Source organism: Mytilus edulis, chromosome 14 (assembly GCF_963676685.1).
Source record: "Mytilus edulis chromosome 14, xbMytEdul2.2, whole genome shotgun sequence".
NCBI lineage: Eukaryota > Metazoa > Mollusca > Bivalvia > Mytilida > Mytilidae > Mytilus > Mytilus edulis.
The window spans coordinates 53,442,266-53,466,589 of record NC_092357.1 but is presented as its reverse complement, the minus strand read 5'-3'; the positions used below and the strand labels follow the sequence as shown (position 1 = coordinate 53,466,589).

The 24,324-nt window shown below is 31.4% G+C and overlaps 2 protein-coding genes across 3 annotated transcripts in view; both read right to left on the bottom strand.

The window, feature by feature from the left end:
• The window catches only part of LOC139504523 (uncharacterized), a 46,557-nt gene extending 38,725 nt beyond the window's left edge, over nt 1–7,832 (bottom strand). Inside the window, exon 1 of the mRNA XM_071294626.1 lies at nt 7,648–7,832. Within this exon, the coding sequence (XP_071150727.1) occupies nt 7,648–7,738 (91 nt within the window). The 5' untranslated portion in view covers nt 7,739–7,832. The remainder of the gene's footprint in view (nt 1–7,647) is intronic.
• A 1,201-nt stretch (nt 7,833–9,033) lies between these two features.
• LOC139502449 (low-density lipoprotein receptor-related protein 8-like) overlaps nt 9,034–24,324 on the bottom strand; it is a 30,438-nt gene continuing 15,147 nt past the window's right edge. The window contains exons 2-8 of one of the 2 annotated variants that reach the window (XM_071291927.1): nt 21,296–21,887; nt 19,908–20,111; nt 16,838–17,048; nt 15,953–16,141; nt 12,041–12,188; nt 10,579–10,678; nt 9,034–9,238 (exon numbers count right to left, since the gene is read on the bottom strand). In XM_071291927.1, coding sequence (XP_071148028.1) covers nt 9,099–9,238; nt 10,579–10,678; nt 12,041–12,188; nt 15,953–16,141; nt 16,838–17,048; nt 19,908–20,111; nt 21,296–21,821 — 1,518 coding nt within the window. In that variant the 5' untranslated portion in view covers nt 21,822–21,887 and the 3' untranslated portion in view covers nt 9,034–9,098. Of the gene's footprint in view, nt 9,239–10,578; nt 10,679–12,040; nt 12,189–15,952; nt 16,142–16,837; nt 17,049–19,907; nt 20,112–21,295; nt 22,572–24,324 lie in introns of those variants that run through there. The other variant, XM_071291928.1, reaches the window with a different exon arrangement.

The window sequence follows — 24,324 nt, the reverse complement described above, 5'->3', positions numbered from 1 at the left end:
GGCCACACTTAAATCAGTTTAAAAATGTTTCATCTCTATATTGACAAGACTGGGGAATAAAAATCTGAATCAGGCCATATGAAAACTGCGAACAGAAAAACGTGACATTTTACAACCATAAATTTTGACTTCAGAAACTCGTTTTATTGTCCTTCCGACAATGATATAGGTAGACGGGAATTGTTGCTGACCACCGATGACCAGATTAACATGTAGTGACAATGCAACGTCAAAAGAATTTGATTACGCAACGTCATTTGCGATTCGTGTTTACGGCCGCAACGTCAACTTCTAATTACATTAACGAATGTCATTGCGCACAGATTCATGCCATAAATGTATCCCAAAAACTAAACTGCTCAAGAATCGACTGAAGAAAAACATCTGAAGCTCAAAGTTTAAAAAGTAAAATCACAAAAATACTGAACTCAGAGGAAAATCAATTCGGAAAGTCCATAATCACATGGAAAAATCAAATAACAAAACGCATCAAAAACGAATGGACAAGAACTGTCATATTCCTGACTTGGTACAGACATTGTCAAATGTACAAAATGATGGATTGAACCTGTTTTATAGCTAGCTAAACCTCTCACATGTATGACAGTCGTATCACATTCCATTATATTGTCACCGATGCTTGAACAAAACAAACAGACACAATAGTCAAAAATGTCAAAAATAGGGTTACAGCAGTCAACATTGTGTTATCATAAAATACTGCTACAACTAAACAGAAGCCAACTTTATAACTTTAAAATGTGAAACAAGAGGTTATCTTTCATAGAATGCATAAACTGATAGCACTGGTTACTGAAGGAGATTTCCTGTACAGTACATCAGCAATAGATTAAATCATTTAAAGCACGTTAGCACATTTTGTCCTCGCTCGGCGGAATTTATACCATTGCTTCGGTTGTAATCACGTGCCAACTCCGTCTGCACTGTGCCCTGCGACCTATACTGACTGACTTTAAAAACGCAACACTCATTTTGTTGATTTTTGTTTACTAAATCATGTTTGATTCTCATACAAGTACTTTTCATGCTTGTCATACTTCTTTCTCTTTAGAAAAAAATAACATCGGACTTATCTGTGGTTATTGAACATACCGGATTTTTGAAGTCGCACGAATTTCTAATAGCGAAATTTGAACCAATAAAATATTTTTTCAGTTTGTTTTGCTTCATGAAACAGTTCTTTTAATCTTTGGCCACACTTAAATCAGTTTAAAAATGTTTCATCTCTATATTGACAAGACTGGGGAATAAAAATCTGAATCAGGCCATATGAAAACTGCGAACAGAAAAACGTGACATTTTACAACCATAAATTTTGACTTCAGAAACTCGTTTTATTGTCCTTCCGACAATGATATAGGTAGACGGGAATTGTTGCTGACCACCGATGACCAGATTAACATGTAGTGACAATGCAACGTCAAAAGAATTTGATTACGCAACGTCATTTGCGATTCGTGTTTACGGCCGCAACGTCAACTTCTAATTACATTAACGAATGTCATTGCGCACAGATTCATGCCATAAATGTATCCCAAAAACTAAACTGCTCAAGAATCGACTGAAGAAAAACATCTGAAGCTCAAAGTTTAAAAAGTAAAATCACAAAAATACTGAACTCAGAGGAAAATCAATTCGGAAAGTCCATAATCACATGGAAAAATCAAATAACAAAACGCATCAAAAACGAATGGACAAGAACTGTCATATTCCTGACTTGGTACAGACATTGTCAAATGTACAAAATGATGGATTGAACCTGTTTTATAGCTAGCTAAACCTCTCACATGTATGACAGTCGTATCACATTCCATTATATTGTCACCGATGCTTGAACAAAACAAACAGACACAATAGTCAAAAATGTCAAAAATAGGGTTACAGCAGTCAACATTGTGTTATCATATTAAAATAACTATAAAAACAACAAATGTAACGAAGAAGCACACATCAAATTAACATCCTCATTTTGATTATATTATACGATTACAATTTTCTATGTAAAATGAACCCATCAAGGAAGGAGGGTTACCGCATAATTGTCAAAACCTATTGTAATGGATGGAACAAAGGCAACAGTAGAAGGTGTAAAACAGAACCCAAAACATGTCAAACAGAATTGGTTGACCTTTCTGACAATAATTATGGCGGGTTTTTTTACAGGCATTCATTACTTTTGACGGTGGTACATTCATTCAAATATTTAAAAAGAATAATCTAGTGTGTCTAACGTCGGTCAGTATATTATATCAAAATGTGATCATACAAACATAGTAAAAAGTAAAATCACAAAAATACTGAACTTAGAGGAAGATCAATTGGGAAAGTCCATAATCACATGGCAAAATCAAATAACAAAACGCATCAAAAACGAATGGACAAAAACTGTCATATTCCTGACTTGGTACAGGCATTTTCAAATGTAGAAAAAACACATTTGAGTTTGTTGTTTAACGTTAAAATCATTCTTACTTGAAATTAAAAGCTTTGTAACATACGTAAAAATGTATCTACACAGATTTCAATCAAATCTGGTTCCCCTTAAATCTGTGTTACCGTAATCTCGTACAACCTTTATAACTTTTTAACTTAGAAACAATCAATATATCACATCTCTTTTAAAAGATCTATACATTCGTGTTTTAAGAAAACATATTGGTATGTCCATAAAATTATTCTGAATTCTGAAATAATACTATATTAAAAGATGAAGCCAAAAGGAATATATGTGTGAAGTAACTCATTGTTTTCTAAATTTGAACCAAACTAATGCCTATATTTAAAGCTATATGATGCTTTAAATTTAAAAACAAATTATAAATACATAACATTTTACACTTACTGGAAAAGAGTAAAATTTCAAAATTGTTATTAAAACTTTACCATAAATAGGTTTAAGAAGATCTGGTATGATTGACAATGAGACAACTCTCCCTCTAAGTCACAATTTGTAAAAGTAAACCATTGAAGGTCAAAGAACGATCTTCAAAACGGAGCCTTGGTTCACATTGAACAGCAAGTTATGAAGGGCCCCAAAATAACTAGTGTGAAACCATTCAAACGGTAAAGCAACTTTTATTTGTACTTCCTGACCCAAAAAACTGATCAATGGTGCTCGAATTATTATATCTGTTAGGGGCAAAGAAAGTACGAAGTTTAACTCTGTCTCATCTTGGGTTATTTTGTGTGAAATCACCGTTTCATCCTGTTTCTTAGTCTACTTAATTGCAGCTACGACGTGAAATATCATCATTAATCATCATAATCAATTTATATCCGGATTCGAAAATCAAATCCACTTTGAAAATCGTCGATATTTAAAAACACCAATAACGCTATTCTACCAGTTTTTGATTTAAATAAGTGGGTTTTAGTTTGTTACGATTAACTTCAAAGAATTGGAAAGAAATTACAAATTACAAAAATATGACCATGTTTGTCTGATTTTATTTCAAGGTGCGAATCCTTGTAAGTGTGTGCTTTAAGATAGGCAAAAATAACTAATCGTGTCTTAATTCACTTATTTAAATGTCATAATTTGTTTTTATCGCACCTTATAATGGAGTTCAATGGTATATGTCTCTTAATTTCAGATAAATGTCGTTATAAAAATTGTTATTACACTATACATATTTTGATGTATAAGTTAGACTTCCTCTCGATATTGATTCATCATAATTAAAAACGAACTTTTCTGAACTAAATTGCGTTACTCCACCATTTTCTACATGAGAAAACGTCTGTACCAAGTCAGGAATATGACAGTTGTTACCAATCAAAGACAAACTGACAAATATTCAGATTTAATTTTCTGTAAAAGGAAGGAACTCCGTTACCAGTTTCAATCTCACATTCCTTATTGAAAATATGGACATTCAGTTTAAAGTGACTTATAGGTCCAACGGGCCGGGTGTAATTTAAATTAACTTTTGTATTACTATTATGTAATATTATTATTATCTTCTTTCTTCATAGCTTACTTACTGTTACCTATTCTTTTGATGGGTTTAAGCTTTTGATTTAGCCATTTGACTAGGGACTTTCCATTTTGAATCTTCCTCAGAGTTCGGTATTTTTGTGATTTTGCTGTTATGCAACTATTTAACTTGTATGCATGTATTTTTACTTGAATGGAGAGTTGTCTCATTAGCACTCATACCACATCTTCCTATATCTATATATCGCATGTATCTTTGTTTTAAAGAGTTAATTTATATGTGACATTTCTCTCCAAAACTTATAAAAAGAGAGTATTAAGTCCCAGGATTTTTTTAACTTGCTAAAATTAAAGCGAAATGAATAAATAAAAAGAAATAATATATTATACAAAAAATACGTAATGTCATGTGATGTCGTGACTACGTTAGAATAATTGCACATTTCAGGAGAAGAAAGTTGTAAAATGTGGGATTTAATTATATAGTTTTCCCTCCATAATCTTGTGGAAAACATGTACTGCTGCCTTATACCAACAAAATAATTTCTAATATTTTTTTTTCTATGATAGATTCTACTATTGCATCATGTGTATACCAGATTTTTACTTTCGATGCATTAAGATTACGTTATATAACATTATAAATCTGCCAAGATTATACAAATGTATATCGTACAGGATACAACGGTTTCTCTGTGACGTCACCAGTGGGTCCTTAAAACATAGGAATCAGTTATCTAACAAATGACGCATGTTGTCATTCCATGCACTCATTTTAATTGAGCATTTCTAAAACAAATTAAAGCGAAAAAAGTATACCTTAAAGAACAAATCTCCAAAGAACCAAATGAATTAATGTGGATTTGAACCGATGATCGTGAGATTCTTTAAAATACAAATTCTGATCTTTTTAAGTACAAGCCGGGCAACAAAGTAATTATTTTAAGATAAATACCAAGTTCAATATTCATACAAAACGAATGCATCCGAATCATGAATAAATTAAGGCAACAATAGTTAATCGAAGTTTAACTTTAGTTATTCGACTAGGAAGATACATTCCAAGGTAACAAATAGAAACAAGTGAAAACACATAAATACCAAAAAAACTAAATTTGGTGCGTAAACACGGATATCTTCTTCTGTTATACATAAATTACCCAAGAAAACATGTCGCAAATAAGGAAATAACGAGAATTTTATAAAATAACTAGATCCTGTTTTTGATGATTTGCGTATGGTTTGTCAATTAATAATTATCAATTAATAAAGCTTAGAATCATAGACAACAGGATCAAAATTTTATAGAAAATCACAACGACCATAAGAGCTACCTTCCCGTATTTATAAAAGAACGAAAAAGAAAAATGAAAACAGAAAAGAAAGCACACTTAACTTTTCTAAAATAAATAAAAATAAACATTGAGAGAAATAGCATCGTAACAAACAAATATCCCAATAACTAACGTATACAATATTGGCGGCTTTTCGTAAAATCTATATAATCGTCGAAATGTTAGGTACAATCTTGTTCCTGACCCAGGGTATTTATTTTAGTCTTGTTTCGAACTCTAAACTATTGTATTGATGTTAAACCTAAAAATAACAACAGTGTGATATTCCTGACTTTTTTCACCACAAAAGTATTAATATAAATGTAAATTCAAAACAGATGAATATGAAAATGAGTCAAGTAATATAAAACAAAAACAAATCATAAAAGAACAATTCCTTAACTTGTTTGTTTTAAAAGATGGTATCATTGATAAACACAGAGTGTGACATATCATGTGTAATATATAGAATATATTTTTGTTTTAATATTAACTTTATCACGGTAAAATATCAATCCCGAAAGTTTGTTACATCGTGTGCATCACAAATCAATGAATGTGTATGTAGATTGATGTTTTTGTGTTCTGTTAAATTGTTCCTTTTAAAATTGTTATACGATAATCCACTATTTTCTACATTTGAAAACGCCTGTACCAAGTCAGGAATATAACAGTTCTTGTCCATTCGTTTTTGATGCGTTTTGTTATTTGATTTTTCCATGTGATTATGGACTTTCCGAATTGACTTTCCTCTAAGTTAAGTATTTTTGTGAGTTTACTTTTTTCAACCTATTTGTATAAAAGGGGCACTAGCTACGAGATATATAAAAAATCTACAGTCTGATTTTTTTTGTTCAAACAATAATGAAAGTGAAATAGTGAAATAACAATTCACTTTTTTTAAGCCAAAAAGGTTAAATTTTGTCAAATTACGTTAAGAAACATTGATAATTAGTTATTCACTTGCAAGTGAATGAGTGGACCTTTTTAAATCCGTATTCATGTGAACTTCACTTTAACCCCTCGCTAGAGATTGAAAACGCATGCATTGTATTACTCAATTTATTTCACTTGACTGGGCGGAGTTTATCCAGTTCGCTCATAATAAACCAGTCCATCTATAGATAGGTGTTTTAGGATACACTCATCAATGCATTGTCCAGTCATTCTTTTGTAAATTCCTTTAACGTCACTGATAGGTGATTAGAAATCAGTAATAACTATAACGGCAATCATCGTAATCACACACATTTTCAAATCGACTGTCGTCATGGAAATTAATACGTAAGCTCCGCCCGATCAGTTGAAATAGCATTGGCGATAAGACGTGTCACGGTACTTGTCTATCCAAATTCATGTATTTGGTTTTGATGTTATATATATATGTTATATTTGTTATTCTCGTGGGATTTTGTCTATGTGTGTTACATTTTAGTGTTATGTCGTTGTTCTCCTCTTATATTTAATGCGTTTCCCTCGGTTTTAGTTTGTTACCCCGATTTTGTTTTTTGTCCATGGATTTATGAGTTTTGAACAACGGTATGCTACTGTTGCCTTTATTGGTAATACGTGTGCTGGTTATTTAAAGAAAAAGGATGTCAACAATGAAAGTGAAACTAGTGTAAATCATTTGATTACTAATTCGATGCACATAAAATCATTCTTATACGATTGAAAGCAATGAGAAACATCTTTTTTTAATCTATAAAATAAAATCAAACAGACCTATAAAAATCCAATTGCACGTGTTGGTTTAATCTATTCATATCTTTATTTATGTTTACATCGCTAAAATGGTCATCTGAGATCAAATCGATAATTAATTAGATGGCCTCTGGACTAAAATACACACGAAACGAACCTATATATTATCTACCCCATGCTCTGTAAACTGTTAATTTTAGACCTTTGATAGTTTGGATAAATGATTTACATTGTTATAAATCAAATATGACAATTTGAGTCAAATCGGTGACCATGAATTTGACAGCTAGTGCCCCTTTAATTATAATCAAGATAAAATAAATAACTATTTATACATATATATTATCATCAGACACTGCAGTTGTATATTATCTTTGAATGAAATATAAAATAATTTCTATACAGGGCTGTTTTCATTAAAAATCATATTATCTTCAGAAACTGAAATTGTACACTTACATTGAATTAAATATGAAATTAATTCATAAACAGGGCTATTTTCATAAAACTAAAAAAATATATACACATTTTTATAAGCATTTGAAATCTTGCGTCTATTTTTAAAAACAAATAATTATTTTTTGTAATGGAATTGAAAAAGTTCAAAGATTACATGATAACGCAAATAAGATACATCCTGTCAGTACATACCTTGTCGATCTATACCAGTATCTTTCGTCAAATTTATTGAGATACAACAATGTATCCAAGTCAAGAATATCTGAACCAATTGTAGTCTCATTTTTTTTCTTTTGGAAGTGTAAACCAATACGAGTATATTCTCACTTTTAATTTTATCACATTGAAGCTTGATGTTTAAATCCCATGATTTTATAACGTCAAACGTTAGGGTTTTAATGATGCATATTTATATCCATGATCGATTTCATCATAACTGAAAGGGATATTTTTCTTTTAACAAATAGGTTATATTGAGTCGTTTAACATTTTTCGTTTGTTAAATTTTTTTAAAAGCTTTTTTTATCAAATGTAACAAGATTTTATCTTTTAATCATACTTAGTATTTGAAGTGGTGAAATTAATTAAGAAAAAAACGCATTTCCATGGAGGTAAGTAAAATTTAATTTTTATTGCATTACTTATATGAATTATGGAAGTTATTAAAAATAACACGAAAAAAGGTACGACCAAGTACGTGTCGTCATAATAAGTTACGGTTTAAGCATAAACTGTTTTCGTTACATTCCAAATTTATAAATAATTCAACAACGTCGTATATATTTTTAATGCGTTACCAAAGAGGGACGAAAGATACCAAAGGGACAGTCAAACTCATAAATCGAAAACAACGCCAAGGCTAAAAATGAAAAAGACAAACAGACAAACAATAGTACACACAACATAGAAAACTGAAGAATACGCAACACGAACCCCGATAGGGTTGATCTCAGGTGCGCCGGAAGGGTAAGCAGATCCTGCTCCACATGTGGCACCCGTCGTGTTGCTTATGTTATAAAAATTCCGGTAAATAGTCTAATTCGGTAGGTCACATTCATTAACGGGAAGGGTATTGTTGTTACGACGTAAGGAACATATCCGATATCATTTGTGAAACTGTTATTCCATAACGGTCAACCAACTCGTGATGGCGTCCGTAAAATTTACGAAGGGATGATTTCAACTTCACCAAATGTCGCAACATGGAAATATGACAACAACATTTTACTTGCTAAGAGTTATCTGTCTCATTTTAACCCTTACTATTGAAAAGGCATTTAATTTTGATTAGAATATTCTTAGGCTTTTGTAAACTTTGAAATAAGTTTTTAGGATATAAAAGAAGTAACAAATATGATGGATACACTTGTATCATAATAGGCGTTCGTACAATCTTAGTGTCGAATTCGTTTAGCGATAATTGGGCTTCATTCCTTTATATATCTGTAACGTTCCGTCCTTTTGAAAAACTCGATAAAATATTACAAAAATCGAGACAACACCCAAGGGTTCAAATCCAAAGAATGTACTCACCAAAAGGAATCAAATGATTTCGGGAATGACAAAGAAATAAAATAATCATGTTTAGAACTTTATTTTGTACAATATCAAAAATAAAAAATGTGTTGATATTTGGTGAATTTTCAACGAAAACAAATAATTAGCAGCAAAGTCACTGTTAAAATCGGTAGGAAGTTTCCATAGGATACACAAGCTCCGTTTCGTTTGGTCGATTTCTCCAGTTTCTTTGATTTTTCCAGTCTTATGGTATAATGCGATTTGCCTGAAATCAGTTAAGTTGAATTAGCATTAAAAAAAAAACACCAGTGTACATGTACAAATACACTGTAATATAAAGTAAAGCTGGAAAGTATAATTTTTCGATATCGTCTAGAATACAAATCTATTTCAGTCGTTCTTTCGATTTTTTTTTCGTGTTTTTTTTTCTTTTGTATTTTAATGCTTTTCAGCTTATTATTTGATGTGGTCTTTCAACTGTTTTGATTCGAGATTTACTGATGAGTCAGATGTAGAAAAAACGCGTATATGTCATCCGAATATAAGCCTTGTATATTTGATGAGTTTTTACCTTATTTGAAACCCCCACTGGAAGTCCAGCGTATTCATCAGAACTCGTTATCTGTGTTCTAGTAAAAATAATTTATTTTGAGGTGTTTTAATTGAAATTGATCAAAATTTAATACCTACCAAGGAACTGCCAGTAAAGATTATTAATTATTTCAAGCTTACGATTGAAATCGTGAAAAAATAACGTGTATGTGTACTTTTGGGAATGCACATGACGGTGTGAATAAAAGTCTACTCGTATAAATATATCAATTTGGAAGTGTTTGTTGGGTTATTTCAACATAATGCTATTGTGCTGTGTGTCAAAAATGGACAGTGTGCCATCTAAATGGGAAAACACGAGAAACAGGACAATGTTTTAAATTCTAAAATTAGAATAGTAAATATAACAGAAAAGAGTGTTTAAATTTGGAAAAATAGTTTTAGAGAAGAAGTTTAAAATGGAATGTTTTGTCGCCATTTTTGCCATCCGAACAATATAAAACACACTATCTAGCATATGAAATACAGCGAGGTTTGTCAAACTTTCAGAAGTATGAACAGTACCACGAAATTTTCCTTTACTTTCAACAAGTATATATATTATACAGAAAGTTAGGTTCCAACAACCACCCACAGGTTACCTACCTTAAAAAATAGAGTCATTATTTTAAATGGCTCGTTTGATCATATAACTTATGTATGTAAAATTAGAATAGTAAATATAACAGAAAAGTGTGTTTAAATTTGGAAAAATAGATATTATGAAGAAACTTAGGTTCCAACAACCACCCACAGGTTATATACCTTAGAAAATAGGGTCATTATTTTAAATGGCTCTTTTGATCTTATAACTTATGCATGTATATATTCCTATGCGTTTCTGATTAAGGTAAATTAAGAAAAATACTCTCAACGTTAAGTTTTATTAAAGTGCTTATTCATTTTAATGTCTTATAAACAAATATTTTTTCCCGATAATTGTTGTATAATGCATTGCATGACGTACATGTATATATTTTTTTAACAGTTTACGTAAAATATATGCAGTAATACCTTTTTGTTGAACATCCTTATGAAATACTTTCAGGTCTGTAGCAGGTGATTCAATCAATGATTCTATAAATGAGGGTTTCTTCCCGTTCTTTAAATCAATCTGTAATAAAAACGTGCAGGAGAAAGGTGTATTTTAATAATAATATGTTATATTTAAATGCTTTTGACAGGACAAACACTATTTTTGTTCCTTTCAATGAAGCAAACATGTAAAATCCTATATATTATATACGACTGATTATCAGTAACTTTACATCATCGCAAATCCGTTATGGGAACTTTAATTATCTTAATTGCTGACCAAACTAAAAGTGGGACGAAAGAAACCAAAGGGACAGTCAAACTCATGAATCTAAAACAAACTGACAACGCCATGGGTAAAAATGAAAAAGACAAACAAACAACAGCACACATGACACAACATAGAAAACTAAGGAATAAACAACACGAACCCCACCAAAAAACTAGGGATGATCTCAGGTGTTCCGGGAGGGTATAAAATATATACTAATAAGAATAAGAGTGCTTTACTTCTGAATCATTCATACATAAGTAAAAAAGAAGCTTTACATAAAATATATGAATCGACAAGACATAAAATCCAACTGTTGTACATTATTCAATATCATACATTTTTTTGTACAATAACAGACAATAAACTTGATATGTACTGATTTAACGAAAAGATGAAGAAAATTCCTAAATCGTGAAATATCATAGGGCTGATCCACAACGACGCCATATGTAATTCACCAAACAACAAAATTCACTGAATAAATGTAAACTTAACGAAATAAGTAAGGAAAACTGTGGGATGAAAAGGCATAATGACAAACAATTTAAATTCATTTTGATGGAGCTGGGCGACGCAAGAAAGGAAAAAAACAACACAATATGCTTTGATATAAATATAACGTAAGGATCAATGAAGCCCTAACTGCCTCCGCCATATTTCAGTTTGAAGAAACCTTATTATTTACAACTCTTTGAATAGATATAATTTGACTGTCCATGTTCATTACCGTTGTAAAGTTCCAACAATTATTGCGGAAAAATAAAAACGCGCATTATCTGAAATACAGATATAACGTGAACAGAAAACGCGTCATATACGTATATGTGTATATAATTAAATTAGATGTATGTTTCATTGTTATACTTTATTCTGATTGGCCAACTGCACATCACATGTTATTCCTTTAACAATTGCATCACTCAACAAAACTTTTCATTCATGATAACACGTGGTCCCACAATAAAGTGCACAGGTGAATTGAAATTAAAATAATTATATAAAATTCGTGTTATATGATCATAGCAAAAAAAATGTAATTATAAGTATTGAATGCTTCATAGGGTTGTAAAAGCGTTAACCGTGCACTTCATACAAAATGTACTTCGGTCAATGCTTTTACACCCTAATGAAGTTACAAAAGAAGCATTCAATTCTTAAATAATATACCTTGCCTATAGACTTTGTGTCACGATCAGACCAGAACAGATTTGTTTTATACATCGATAAAGCCAATGGTTCTCCAAGATAATTTGGATTAGTAACTAAAATTTGGAAGTTTTTGCCATCATAATCTGTACATTGGAGCGACTCGGATCTGTAAATAAACATAAAAGTTAATATACAATAAGAAAATAATACATCTATTTTTATTTCGAAATATTATGGTCGGCTCCATTGAAAAACAACAAGATTTAAAATATTTCTAACGAACAAATATCTACTAAACAACACGACGTATAAATCAACGAATTGATATGTCTACACTTGAAACATAAAGATACATAAAAGCACAATTACCCCAACATTTATCAATAAAACGCCTATTCAGACCAAAAGGAAATATTTGACGAACAAATCCTAAATTAGCTAGCATTTTAAATTATACTAATAAATGTAAAAAGTTGAATTTGATTTACTACAGTGTCTTTACCTGTTAACAATTTGTTTTGACAGATTTTGAATATTTGCTGTAAATGCTCCTACAAAGATCTAATGTATTTAATAATATATTCTTTCATCGTTATTCTTTTACTTATATATGTTACAGGCAATTTCTAAATTTAGGCATTTTGTAAAATGACTGAATTTTTAGGCAATTTATAAAATTCCTAAACTTAACATGCATTATACAAAATGACTAAAAATATCTAGTCATTTTGTAAATATTTGCTGTTTGTTTGCTTCAGTCTCAAATATGTCATGCATTTGAAGACGTGAACAATTTTGTATGGGTTATTTCTGTAGGGGATTGACCCGGGTAAAGGACAGAAATGTCGACTGCAGCTTGCAATTGAAAATGAATGTATTTTAGATAGGGACAGAAACTTCCACATGCAAAAAACCCATGAATAAAAATATTAAAATTCTTAACGTGCAGAAAGTGCATTTAACTTAAATATGGCAATATTGAAAATTTTAAATGTGTACATTCACATCGAAACAAACCCCCCTCTACAATATTGGTGTCGCCATACAAGACTGTGTTTTGTTGTGATGCAAATATATGGATAGGATACATTTTTCAATCGAGATATGAAGTGGAGAAAAATTTTGTTAAATATTGCAAATTTGTTTTTATTTATTTTGTTTTTTTAAAGACAACATTTATTTAGTATACCGTTGTTCGAAACTCATAAATCAATAGAAAAAAAAACAAATCCGGGTTACAAACTAAAACTGAGAGAAATTGCAGTTGAAATCATAACATTTTTGATCAAATAAAGTATATTTTTTTTAATTATTTGAAGCAAAATAGAAAAATATATTTTAGATTTAATTTTCCATTTCAATACCATCCCCTAATATAGGTGATCATAGGTCTTAGTTTAGATAAGAGTACAATTCCAATCGTCGCTGCGTGCAATTTAGTGATGTAACATGTTTTTGCTGTATAATATGTGTTGAAATTTTTTTATTTTAAACTATCGTCAAACAGGAACGGCTGCAATAGAGTATGAATTGCTAGCCCGCTATGCCTTTTTCAAGCAGCAGATCTTCAGATTCTTTCTTTGAATGGTTATAAGACGTGCTTCGGCTGTTTGCGATGCAGATAGATTATAATTGTTAAAATTACCAGTATAAATGCATTTTTCATCGGTTTAACGTAATTATTTTTTTTATTAGTCACATTCTCCCTACAATGTTAATGTACCATGGCAAAGGGGCAGTTACTCTCTGTTAAGAATTGGAAACATGAAAAAACTACCACAAATCTAATTGGGTAATGGATTACAAAACGTAAACTATCCTGGTAAACTTATCGATCCTTTAAATAAATTTGTTCTAAAAGGTTACCAATTCAACACTGTAATTAGATCATTGAATATTGTTTTATTGGTATTAATATTGACTTAATTGTCAGTAAATTTAAAGAAAACTAAACATTTTAGTTGTATATACTAATACACATTCATGGATCTAGAATCTGCCGATATCCGTATCTTGACATTGAACAAACTCATGTTTTTTCTCTGACTGTTTATGACGTCTTTACACTAAATCCGTTGGATGTTGGCACGGTATGTACTAATTGATAATTTAGTCTTTGATGCATGGCTTTTTTTTTAATTAGTTGTGAGTGGCTTTGAACTAGCTTTGAGTAACTAAGAGTACTCTCAGATCTGTATTTAGTGTCTTTTTGTTGTTGAGATATACAAGTACCCGAGCTTCTTCCATTATGTGTAGTATTTGTATTTGTATCCATCTAATGATTTAACCCTTTTTCAACTGATTTTTAAATTTCGTTTTTATGTTTGTACTGTTAGGGGAGGGTTGGGTTTCGCTAAAATCATTAACCCCGCAACTTTCTGTATGCATGTGCCTGTCCAAAGTCAGGAGCCTGTGATTCAGTGGTTGTCGTTTGTTGATGTGTTACATATTTGTTTTTGGTTCATTTTTAGTATATAAATTAGACCGTTAGTTTTCTCGTTTGAATTGTTTTATATTGTCATTTCGGGGCCTTTTATATCTGGCTATGCAGTATGGACTTTGCTCATTGATGAAGGCCGTACGTTACCCTATAGTTGTTAATTTGTGTCATTTGGACTCTTGTGGAGATCGAGTTGTATGATTGGCAATCATACCACATCTTCTTTTTATATTCTATATAAATACAAAAAAAACATATTTAAAAAAAAATCAGAAGTGAAATTAAAATCACAGCATGTTCTATTTAATCGCATTTTGTGAACCATTCCGATTACATAGAATGAGCTGCACGTTAAAGTCTGTTACGAATCCTGTCTTTTCATTTATGGTCATGAAAATCCTATTTCTTACCAGTTAAGAACATTTGGCTACAATTTGATTAAAACAGGTCGACATATCCATCTATTGTGGTTGACAATCTTAACTTTGAATAACTATTCATAAAATTGAGAATGGAAATGGGGAATGTGTCAAAGAGACAACAACCCGACCAAATAAAAAACAACAGCAGAGGGTCACCAACAGGTCTTTAATGTAGCGAAAAATTCCCGCACCCGGAGGCGTCCTTCAGCTGGCCCCTAAACAAATATATACTAGTCCAGTGATAATGAACGCCATACTAATTTCCAAATTGTACACAAGAAACTAAAATTAAAATATACAAGACTAACAAAGGCCAGAGGCTCCTGACTTGGGACAGGCGCAAAAATGCGGCGGGGTTAAACATGTTTGTGAGATCTCAACCCTCCCCCTATACCACTAACCAATGTAGAAAAGTAAACGCATAACAATACGCACATTAAAATTCAGTTCAAGAGAAGTCCGAGTCTGATGTCAGAAGATGTAACCAAAGAAAATAAACAAAATGACAATAATACATAAATAACAACAGACTACTAGCAGTTAACTGACATGCCAGCTCCAGACTTCAATTAAACTGACTAAAAACTGATTATGATTTCATCATATGAACATCAGGCACAATCCTTCCCGTTAGGGGTGTAGTATCATACCATCATAACATATATGAGAAGAACATAACCCGTGTCATGCCAACAACTGTTTTTAGAATAATATCTATTTAAATTCAAGAATGAAATAAGCATGTGTCAATAGTACACGGATGCCCCATCCGCACTATCATTTTCCATGTTCAGTGAACCGTTAAAATTGGGGGAATTCTCGAATTAGGCAGTAAAATTAGAAAAATCATATCATAGGGAACATGTGTACTAAGTTTCAAGTTGATTGGAATTCAACTTCATCAAAATCTACCTCGACTAAAACCTTTGACAAAAAATGGGACAGATGGACGAGCAGATGAACAAACGAACGAACGAATGAACGAACGAACGAACGGACGGACGCACAGATCAGAAAATAAAATGCTCAAAAATGGGGCATTAAAAATGTCTACAGACATGTTCTTACCGAGCATCGGTCCAGTAAATTTTGTGTGCTTTCATATCTAATGTAAGGCCTTTGGGTCGACCCATGTTGTGTAACTCGTCCTTGGAAATGTTAAATATTGTAGATCTTTCATTATTCTTTAGATTGAATCGTTCTATACAAGCACCTGGAGCATAGAGGTCACCTTCAGAATCTATCCAAAACAAATACCTAAAACATATACGTGGAGAAAAGTTTTTAGTTTTGTTAATAAAACAAGACGCTTCCAAGAACCTGTGTCATTCGCCTAGGTTATGATTATCTTTAATAATGGACTATTTCTAACATCGTGAACTAAAATAACATTTCTAACATTTTTTTCTTTAGTTTTTAACCAAAACACACAAAAAAACAGTGACAAATTATCATTTAAGGCAATCACATCTAAATAGAGTGAACTATCAATTTCGTAATTAAATTACTTTATTATAGTTCTTGTGTTGCTGATCGTTTTTGATGTTTAAAGTGGTCATCTATCTTTTATAGATTTCAAGATAGTATTTTAAAATGCCGAATGACCCTATGTTTTAATGTTGAAAAATATATGGCTACATATACATGTTTATTTTCATGAATGTTATATGAAAGCTTCTAATTTCTAAAGATAAATCAGATATGAATTTTATTCAAGAGATCAGCATAAAAGTCAATATGAGATTTTTTAACTAAATTTACTCTCAGAACAATAGTCTATCTCGTTTGCAGTAATTAACTATTTGCGGAATAAGTCAGTTTCATTTTGTTTTCTATCTTTCTTCTTTACCATGATCATTATCATTTTAGAGAATTTTTCCAATCTTTTTAAATCATATAGAATTAAACTGATGTGTTCCAAATAACGTTAATGTGAAGCGTGTGTAACCTTACCCTGCTATTGGGTCTATAACGAGGAATTTAGGAACTTTCCTCACATCACTAAATGTATATATAACTGTTGGGTCGCTGCCATCTAATTTTGATGCCTTCAGACTTGCTGGATAAGACTCTAACCATAATAGATGCCGAGTTATCCAATCAACGGTTATACTCTCAACATTTGCTGGACTCGCGTCTACTATCTCTCGTATATCTCGAAATACTGTTAATTAAAAATATACTTTTAAACAGAATTTTAAGTGTGAAACTGATATGTTTAATTAGTAGGACACTATAACAGTATCGTTTAATATCAATATATAATACATTAAAGATTCAAAAATTCTTTTTTTACCACACGTGCAAATATATCTATTAAAGTGAGGTGAAGATCAGGATCTGCTATATAGGTACCTAAAGCTGTGGCGATGCAGGTAAAAAAAACAGTTTAAATGTATAGATGACTATGCGGTATGGGTTTTGCTCATTGTCGAAGGTCGTACGGTGACCTATAGTTAGTAATGTCTGTGTCATTTTGGTCTCTTCTGGAGAGTTGTCTCATTGGCAATCATACCACATCTTCTTTTTTATATGTAATATTTTTTCTACTTAGATTAACTTTAAAGTGTATTGGTTAAGTGTTGGAATATATCAATTGGTAAACACATTAGCAGCACTTCAATAAATGTTTCATCGTCACAGTATGTATATTTCGGGGCTCGCAAGTGATAAATTTAAATGCAATTATATCCACTTATTCCACCCGGATGTTTGTTTCTTTCTGCAAATTGTAACTTAGGGAAAGTCAGATGAATGATGAGTGATGCATGCTGGGGTTTTATAGTCACTATCATGGTTTGACTGACCGCTATAGAGTATCTATGTCGCAGATGACCACTGATATTACAGTCCCAAATGTAGTAGCTACAATTGTGTCCTTTTATTATATCGCCGAATGTGACTTATAAACGAAGTTTGAGTTAGTATAATCAACGCTCTGAGTGCCGCTAGAGGTGCAGGATCGACATCTTACCCTTCAACAACAACCCGATGTTTTTATGTTTTTATTTGATTGGGTTTGTATTTTAATAGATTTTGTTAGGGGGTCGTCAGTTTTCTGTTTTCTGTGTAGTATTTTGTAGACTGTTGTTGGTCTTTTCGTGTTGAATTTTTACATTGTTTTGTCTTTTTCTTTTTTTCTCGATTTATGACCTTTTAATAATTTTGCCCTTTCGTCTCTTTTTTATCCCTACAGTGCCCCAGGATCACTCCATTTGCCTTTTTGTGTGTGAGATTTTGGAGATTAATATGTTAAATATGCGTATACATTGATTTATGTGATGCTAAACTGCTAAAATGTGGATAGACATTCAAAAATGCATCATTTTTGAGGTCATTTCGAATATAAAATGTCGAATTTAAAAATTTAATCTGAAGATTGAGATACGTTATTCTGGATTTCAAACTCCGAATCATAAATTATCTTTCTGGGCTGGTGCAGTGTCCATCTTATTCAGTGGATCAATTGCTGCCTTTAAATAATTGTTATTATAATAAGCAGTTGTAGGGGATTGGGTTTTTTTTCTATTGAAGTCAATACGTTTTACTTTCTTAAAAAAATTCTATTATTTATTATAAAAAAAATATTTCTATTGATAACATTACCAGTATTTGTTAAATATATTACATGTTATAGACGACATTTGCGGTGTTCAATCTGGAGAAGTTGATGAAATGTGTTAATTTAGCTTTGACCAAGCTAGTAATTTTAAAATATTAAGACGGTAACGAAGGTGCAGAATGTACTTTTAATATATTTGATAAAATCAATTTAATTTATTTTCATAAAAAAATATTTTAAAAAGTTTTGAAACTATCTTTCCATAGAGATATAATCAATCATCTCCTGCATGTTTGAAAGTAGTAATTAACTGACTTCAAAAAGATCGAATGCACTTCATCAAATTTCTTTTTTGTATCCAATTATTTTTCTAAGTGGTATTATTTTTTTGCAACTAATTTATCTCAGGTGCAATGGTAGTCTGCACGTGTCTGCACGTGCATGCAGCGAATGCCTTTGGTATTAATGACGTTTGTCGTAAATTGAGCGAAAAGTAATTTATCAAGACGTTCCGTGTGTAGTCTCTTTAGCGGTATGGACGTGTTAATAGATATACTATTATCTCAGTCATGCTGGGTATTCTCTATATTAATGAACGCTCAAACACTTCATAAAACATCACAGCATTTCTTTTTATCATTTATATATATATATCACTTTTTAATTTTGATATGGAAAAAAAATCTTCTTATTTTTATTTCCAATAACCTTAACCTTGGAATGGATCTTGAATGTAAGAATTTTAAATAAACGTATGTATTTCAAAAGGTAAAAATGTTTTACTGCCTTCATGTGAAAAGATGTTGCTTCGGGTTTTATGTGACTGTTACGTTAAATCGGCTTAATGTTTCGGGTTATTTTAAATAATTTCAATCTATTATGATTTAAAAATCCTTTGCATATATACTGGTTTAAAAGGCCCTTTAATAGCCTCAATCCTGGTTCAGTACTTACTGATTCAAAAAGGAGGTTTGGCAAGGAAGCCAGAAACGCTATTTTGCCCCCCGTTTATTTTATTGACTATTTTATTTAATATGTCTGTTTAGTTCACGCATCATTGTAAATATAACGGAATTAATTGAGACTGTCAGCAAAGTGAGAGGTTAAGCGCTTTAAAACCAGGTTTAAACCATCATTTTCTACATTTGAAAATGCCTGTACCAAGTCAGGAATATGACAGTTTTTGTCCGGCATTCGTTTTTGGTGTGTTTTGTCATTTGATTTTGCAATGTGATTATGGACTTTCCGATTGGATTTTCCTCTGAGTTCAGTATTTTTGTGATTTTACTTTTTAGACGATTTCCTACTTTTAGCATCAAAGGAATAAAAGCAAACACGACACAACTTGATACAGTGATGACGATAACCTTAACTACATTTGGTCAAATGAGATAATTTAAATGGTTATCCAACTTTGACAGTGGAAACGAGATAATGACAATGGGTCAGTATAAACCTTACCGTCTAAAGTTAGTGAAGCTCTTTGTATTCTGCCGTCGCCCTCCTCTGCCCAAAATATTAACTTTTCTTTGTAATAAAAATCAATGGATGCTCCTTGTTCTAACCCTGTGTGTAATGGGATAGTATCCCGTATCGGTATGTCATACAGTAAAATCTGATGCCATGTTGATAACAGCAATATTATAGGTTCACTGAAGGTAGTATCTGTAAATAGGAATATTTATACTTACAATTCAAATTCAAATATTTATTGTCATATAAACTCTGAACAATAAGTTTGTGAAAACTTATATCAACATACACAAAATACATTTAACAAACAAAACCATTTTGAAAAATATAACCTTTTTTGTATGAGGCTGAGAAACTGGGGAAGAACGAGGTTCTACCGAGCCCTTCCCCAGTTTTGCGCAGAGTACAAAAAAGTTTATATTTTTATGACATTGACCTAATATTGTATATATATTTTCCAGACATTTAACCTAATATTGTCCATTTATGAACTTCTGATTGTTGAGAAAGTGTTCCATGATGAAATTGACATTATACAAAATATAACTATGTTACTATATTTAGAAAATAAACACAACTAGTTGCAGTATAAAACAAAATTATTTACATAGAAAAGATATTGTGACATTAGCAATCAAGATGAGCTGCAAGAGAACTTTTACCGTTCTCTGTAGTATTACAAACCTTAACTCCATGATGCAAATAGGTAAACTAGAGATCTGACTATAATTTATTGTACACATAGCTGTTAAATATATTGTTATAGTTTGAATAACAGCTAGAATCAAAGTTCAACAGCAAGGAAAAACACAATTTCATATTGGTTTTTTACAAAGTTTAAACTTTTGAGATGCTTAGGTCTAACCTTATACAACTCAGCCAACAACTTCTTAAGAGCTAGTTCTAACCTTAAACAACTCACCTACAACATCTTCTTAAGAGCTAACTAAAGTCTAACCTTAAACAAATCACCTACAACAACTTCTTTAGAGATAAGTCTAACCTTAAACAACTCACCTCCAACAACTTCTTAAGAGCTAACTAAAGTCTAACCTTAAACACCTTACCTACAACAACTTCTTAAGAGCTAAATCTGACCTTAAACAACTCACATACAACAACTTCTTTAGAGATAAGTCTGACCTTAAACAACTAACATCCAACAACTTCTTAAGAGCTAATTAAGTCTGACCTTAAAAACAACAACTTTTTTAGAGATAAGTTTAACCTTAAACAACTCACCTACAACAACTTTTTAAGAACTAACTAAAGTCTAACCTTAAACAACTCACCTACAACAACGTCTTTAGAGATAAGTTTAACTTTAAACAACTCACATACAACAGCTTCATAAGAGCTAAGTTAAAACAACTCACCTACAACAATTTCTTTAGAATCAACATCTTTGTAAGAAAATAACAGGTCAGTGGAATCAAATCCGGTGTCATTAGATTCTTTTAATGGTATACACAGATTTTCCATGTCCTCTTCCGTCGGTTTTTCTGCAAACTTGCTACATTCCAAATTTTCTGGCCACTTGTATCCATACGATAGCATACGCTTTTCACACTTAGTTTTAGTATCCATACACAGATCTCTGCATGGCAGTATAAATTTATCCAGATCGTTGCAAATTGGAACGTACAATGAACATAAAAACTTTTGTAGATTTTCACTGCATTCTATCTGTATCAAAGGGTCGAAATGGTTTAATAGTTTATCTATGCTGTCTTGGTTACGATGGTTAAGTGAGTTTGGTAACTTTGTATAGTTATACGGCATACTTTTACAAAACTTCACTGTGATAAGTTCACAATTGTCCGAAACTGACCTTCCCAGAGTCAAATGTAGAAACGTAACAAAGATAAAGAGTAACAGTATTGGTTCATCGTAGTATAACATCTTCCTGCATTTCAAATAAACATCATCACTGTCTGCTGATTAACAAATTATTCTTTTCATCTAGATCTGTAATATTAGATACATTAACACGTAAAACATAAGACACAGTCACAAGAAAAATAATTAAGGAATCCTCAACCGAATGAATAGTTAATATCAGATCAGTATACCATGTTATCCAATTAATGTTTCTCTGTAGAAATTAATGTATGGAACTTTTTAACACTAAATATAACTCAACTTATGACTTGATGGTTAGATATAGATAACTTTCCTATTGAACAGCAATTTATTAATTTTGAAATGTTAATGTCTGAATTTTGTACGCCGTCTATTCCATTTTGACTACATTTGCATTGTTCAACAGTTATACGTCTGCATGGTTACAATGTACCAATACCAATATCACAAATCTACATCAGATGATAGAACATGAAAGAGCGGAGAGAGCCAACAGCGACAACTTCCGCTTTAGTTATATGCTGTCTGTTTTCGCAATTGTGCACGAACTTACTGGTACTTTTGGTTTTCGATTCGTTAAAGATTGAAGTGGGATGAAGATTTCATTTATTGCTTAAGTAATTAATTTGATATCAAAAGTTAATCACTATGTGATAATTGGCCGCATGCCACCATGAATTAAAATCATCTTCTGTAAAACTCATTTTATGTGGGTTTACTTTAGCTTGATTGATCGTTGGGTGTCCCCTTTTTATAAGAAAGTGCAAATGTTCTATCTTCAAAAATAATTCTCGCTGATGGCATAAACATTATAAGCGCATTGCCAAAATATGTAAAGAACTTAGAATTACATGCGAATACTTTCACATATATTTTTTTAAATCAATATACCATTCATTGACTATCAATCAGCATTATTTTTATGGAATTTCACAAAATATATAGGACATAATGAAATACTAGTATACAATTATATCGTAACGACAGTTGTAGCATACACATTTGAGAAATTTTGTATATAGCAGTGTACCATATTAACCTACTAGTATATTTTCTCGTTTGAATTGTTTTACACTGTCATTTCGGTGCCTTTTATAGCTGACTATGCGGTTTGGGCTTTGCTCATTGTTGAAGGCCGTTAGGTGACATATAGTTGTTAATTTCTGTGTCATTTTGAATGGTCTCTTGTGGAGAGTTGTCTCATTGGCAATCTTACCACATCTTTTCTTAATAGTATATGCCTTTCCGACACAATATTTTATGAAATACATATTAAACACTTTTGTGATTAAATAATTATTTATTATAGCATGTTAATTCGAACGTTACTGCTGAGCTTTTTGGGGTTTGAAATGCGCGTCTGGTCCTGATATATATAATGGGTTTATTTACAGCATAAACATGGTACAATGAGAAAACTGGAGACCAAGACTATCGTCTTTTCAAATTAACTTTGAATGCTCGAGTTGAAAAGCAAGAGTAAAAGAAAAAGAGTATAAATGAACAAAAGACTAAATAATCGTGTAAATTTCTTCTTTTAAATGATTAAATGGGCTTTTGTGTGACCCATCTCGTAAAAATCCGGTGATCACAATCCGCATGGATGTCCTTAAAATAAACTATTATCTGAATTTACATGTTAAACACGTGCTCAATTTCCATGCTTTTTTGTTGATTTTTTGTCGATTGTTGACAAACAGGTGACAATCGTTAAACTTTAGCTTCAAAACACGACCTGCCATATTTTCACAACAACACTGACCGATTGAAAAATAAATTGACGATTATACGAAATTTACACGAAAAAAATGATAAATTCGTGCACAGAAGACTAAGTTTATGATGTTTGTATGCATTGGTTCAAGAATTGGAAGAACATTATTTTTCACCGGTCACTCGTTTCTTATGACTTTAAATCTTTCTTTTGAATATATTCACTTATTAGAACTGAGGAAAGGAGAACAATAACTGTTTTTATCATATATCTATTATAATATTGTCGAGTTTTCATTATGTTATATCATGTTTGTTTTGTATTTGCCATAACCTAAATTGGTTTTTGTCTGTTTTGCAAATAAAGAATTATATAATAATATTAAAAGTCGGCGAAGACTTGTACTAGTTATTTTTCACAGGGCGAAATGAACGTGACTATAGTACTCGAACAATTGTTGTTTTTCGTTTCTTGCCTTGTACACAAATCAGGCCGTTAATTCTTTTTGTGTTTTTAGTCTTTGTATTTCTGTATAACTATTGTTAATATAACATAAAGCCTGTTTCATACAAATCATATCGCAATTTTGAAAAATTTCAGTCAGGGAGTAAAGAAATAGAACCAGCACTTTATACTGAAAATAGTTTCAAATGTTTATAAATCTCTCAAAAAAATACTTTGATGCTCATACATTTACGAGAAATGTAATAATCATTATAGTTTGAAAATAAGAAGATTCTGCATGATTTCCAATGAGATAAAGATTTACCCATAGACGCAAAAAAACACCACAGACCGAAGGACAAGGACGATAAAACAACATCTGAG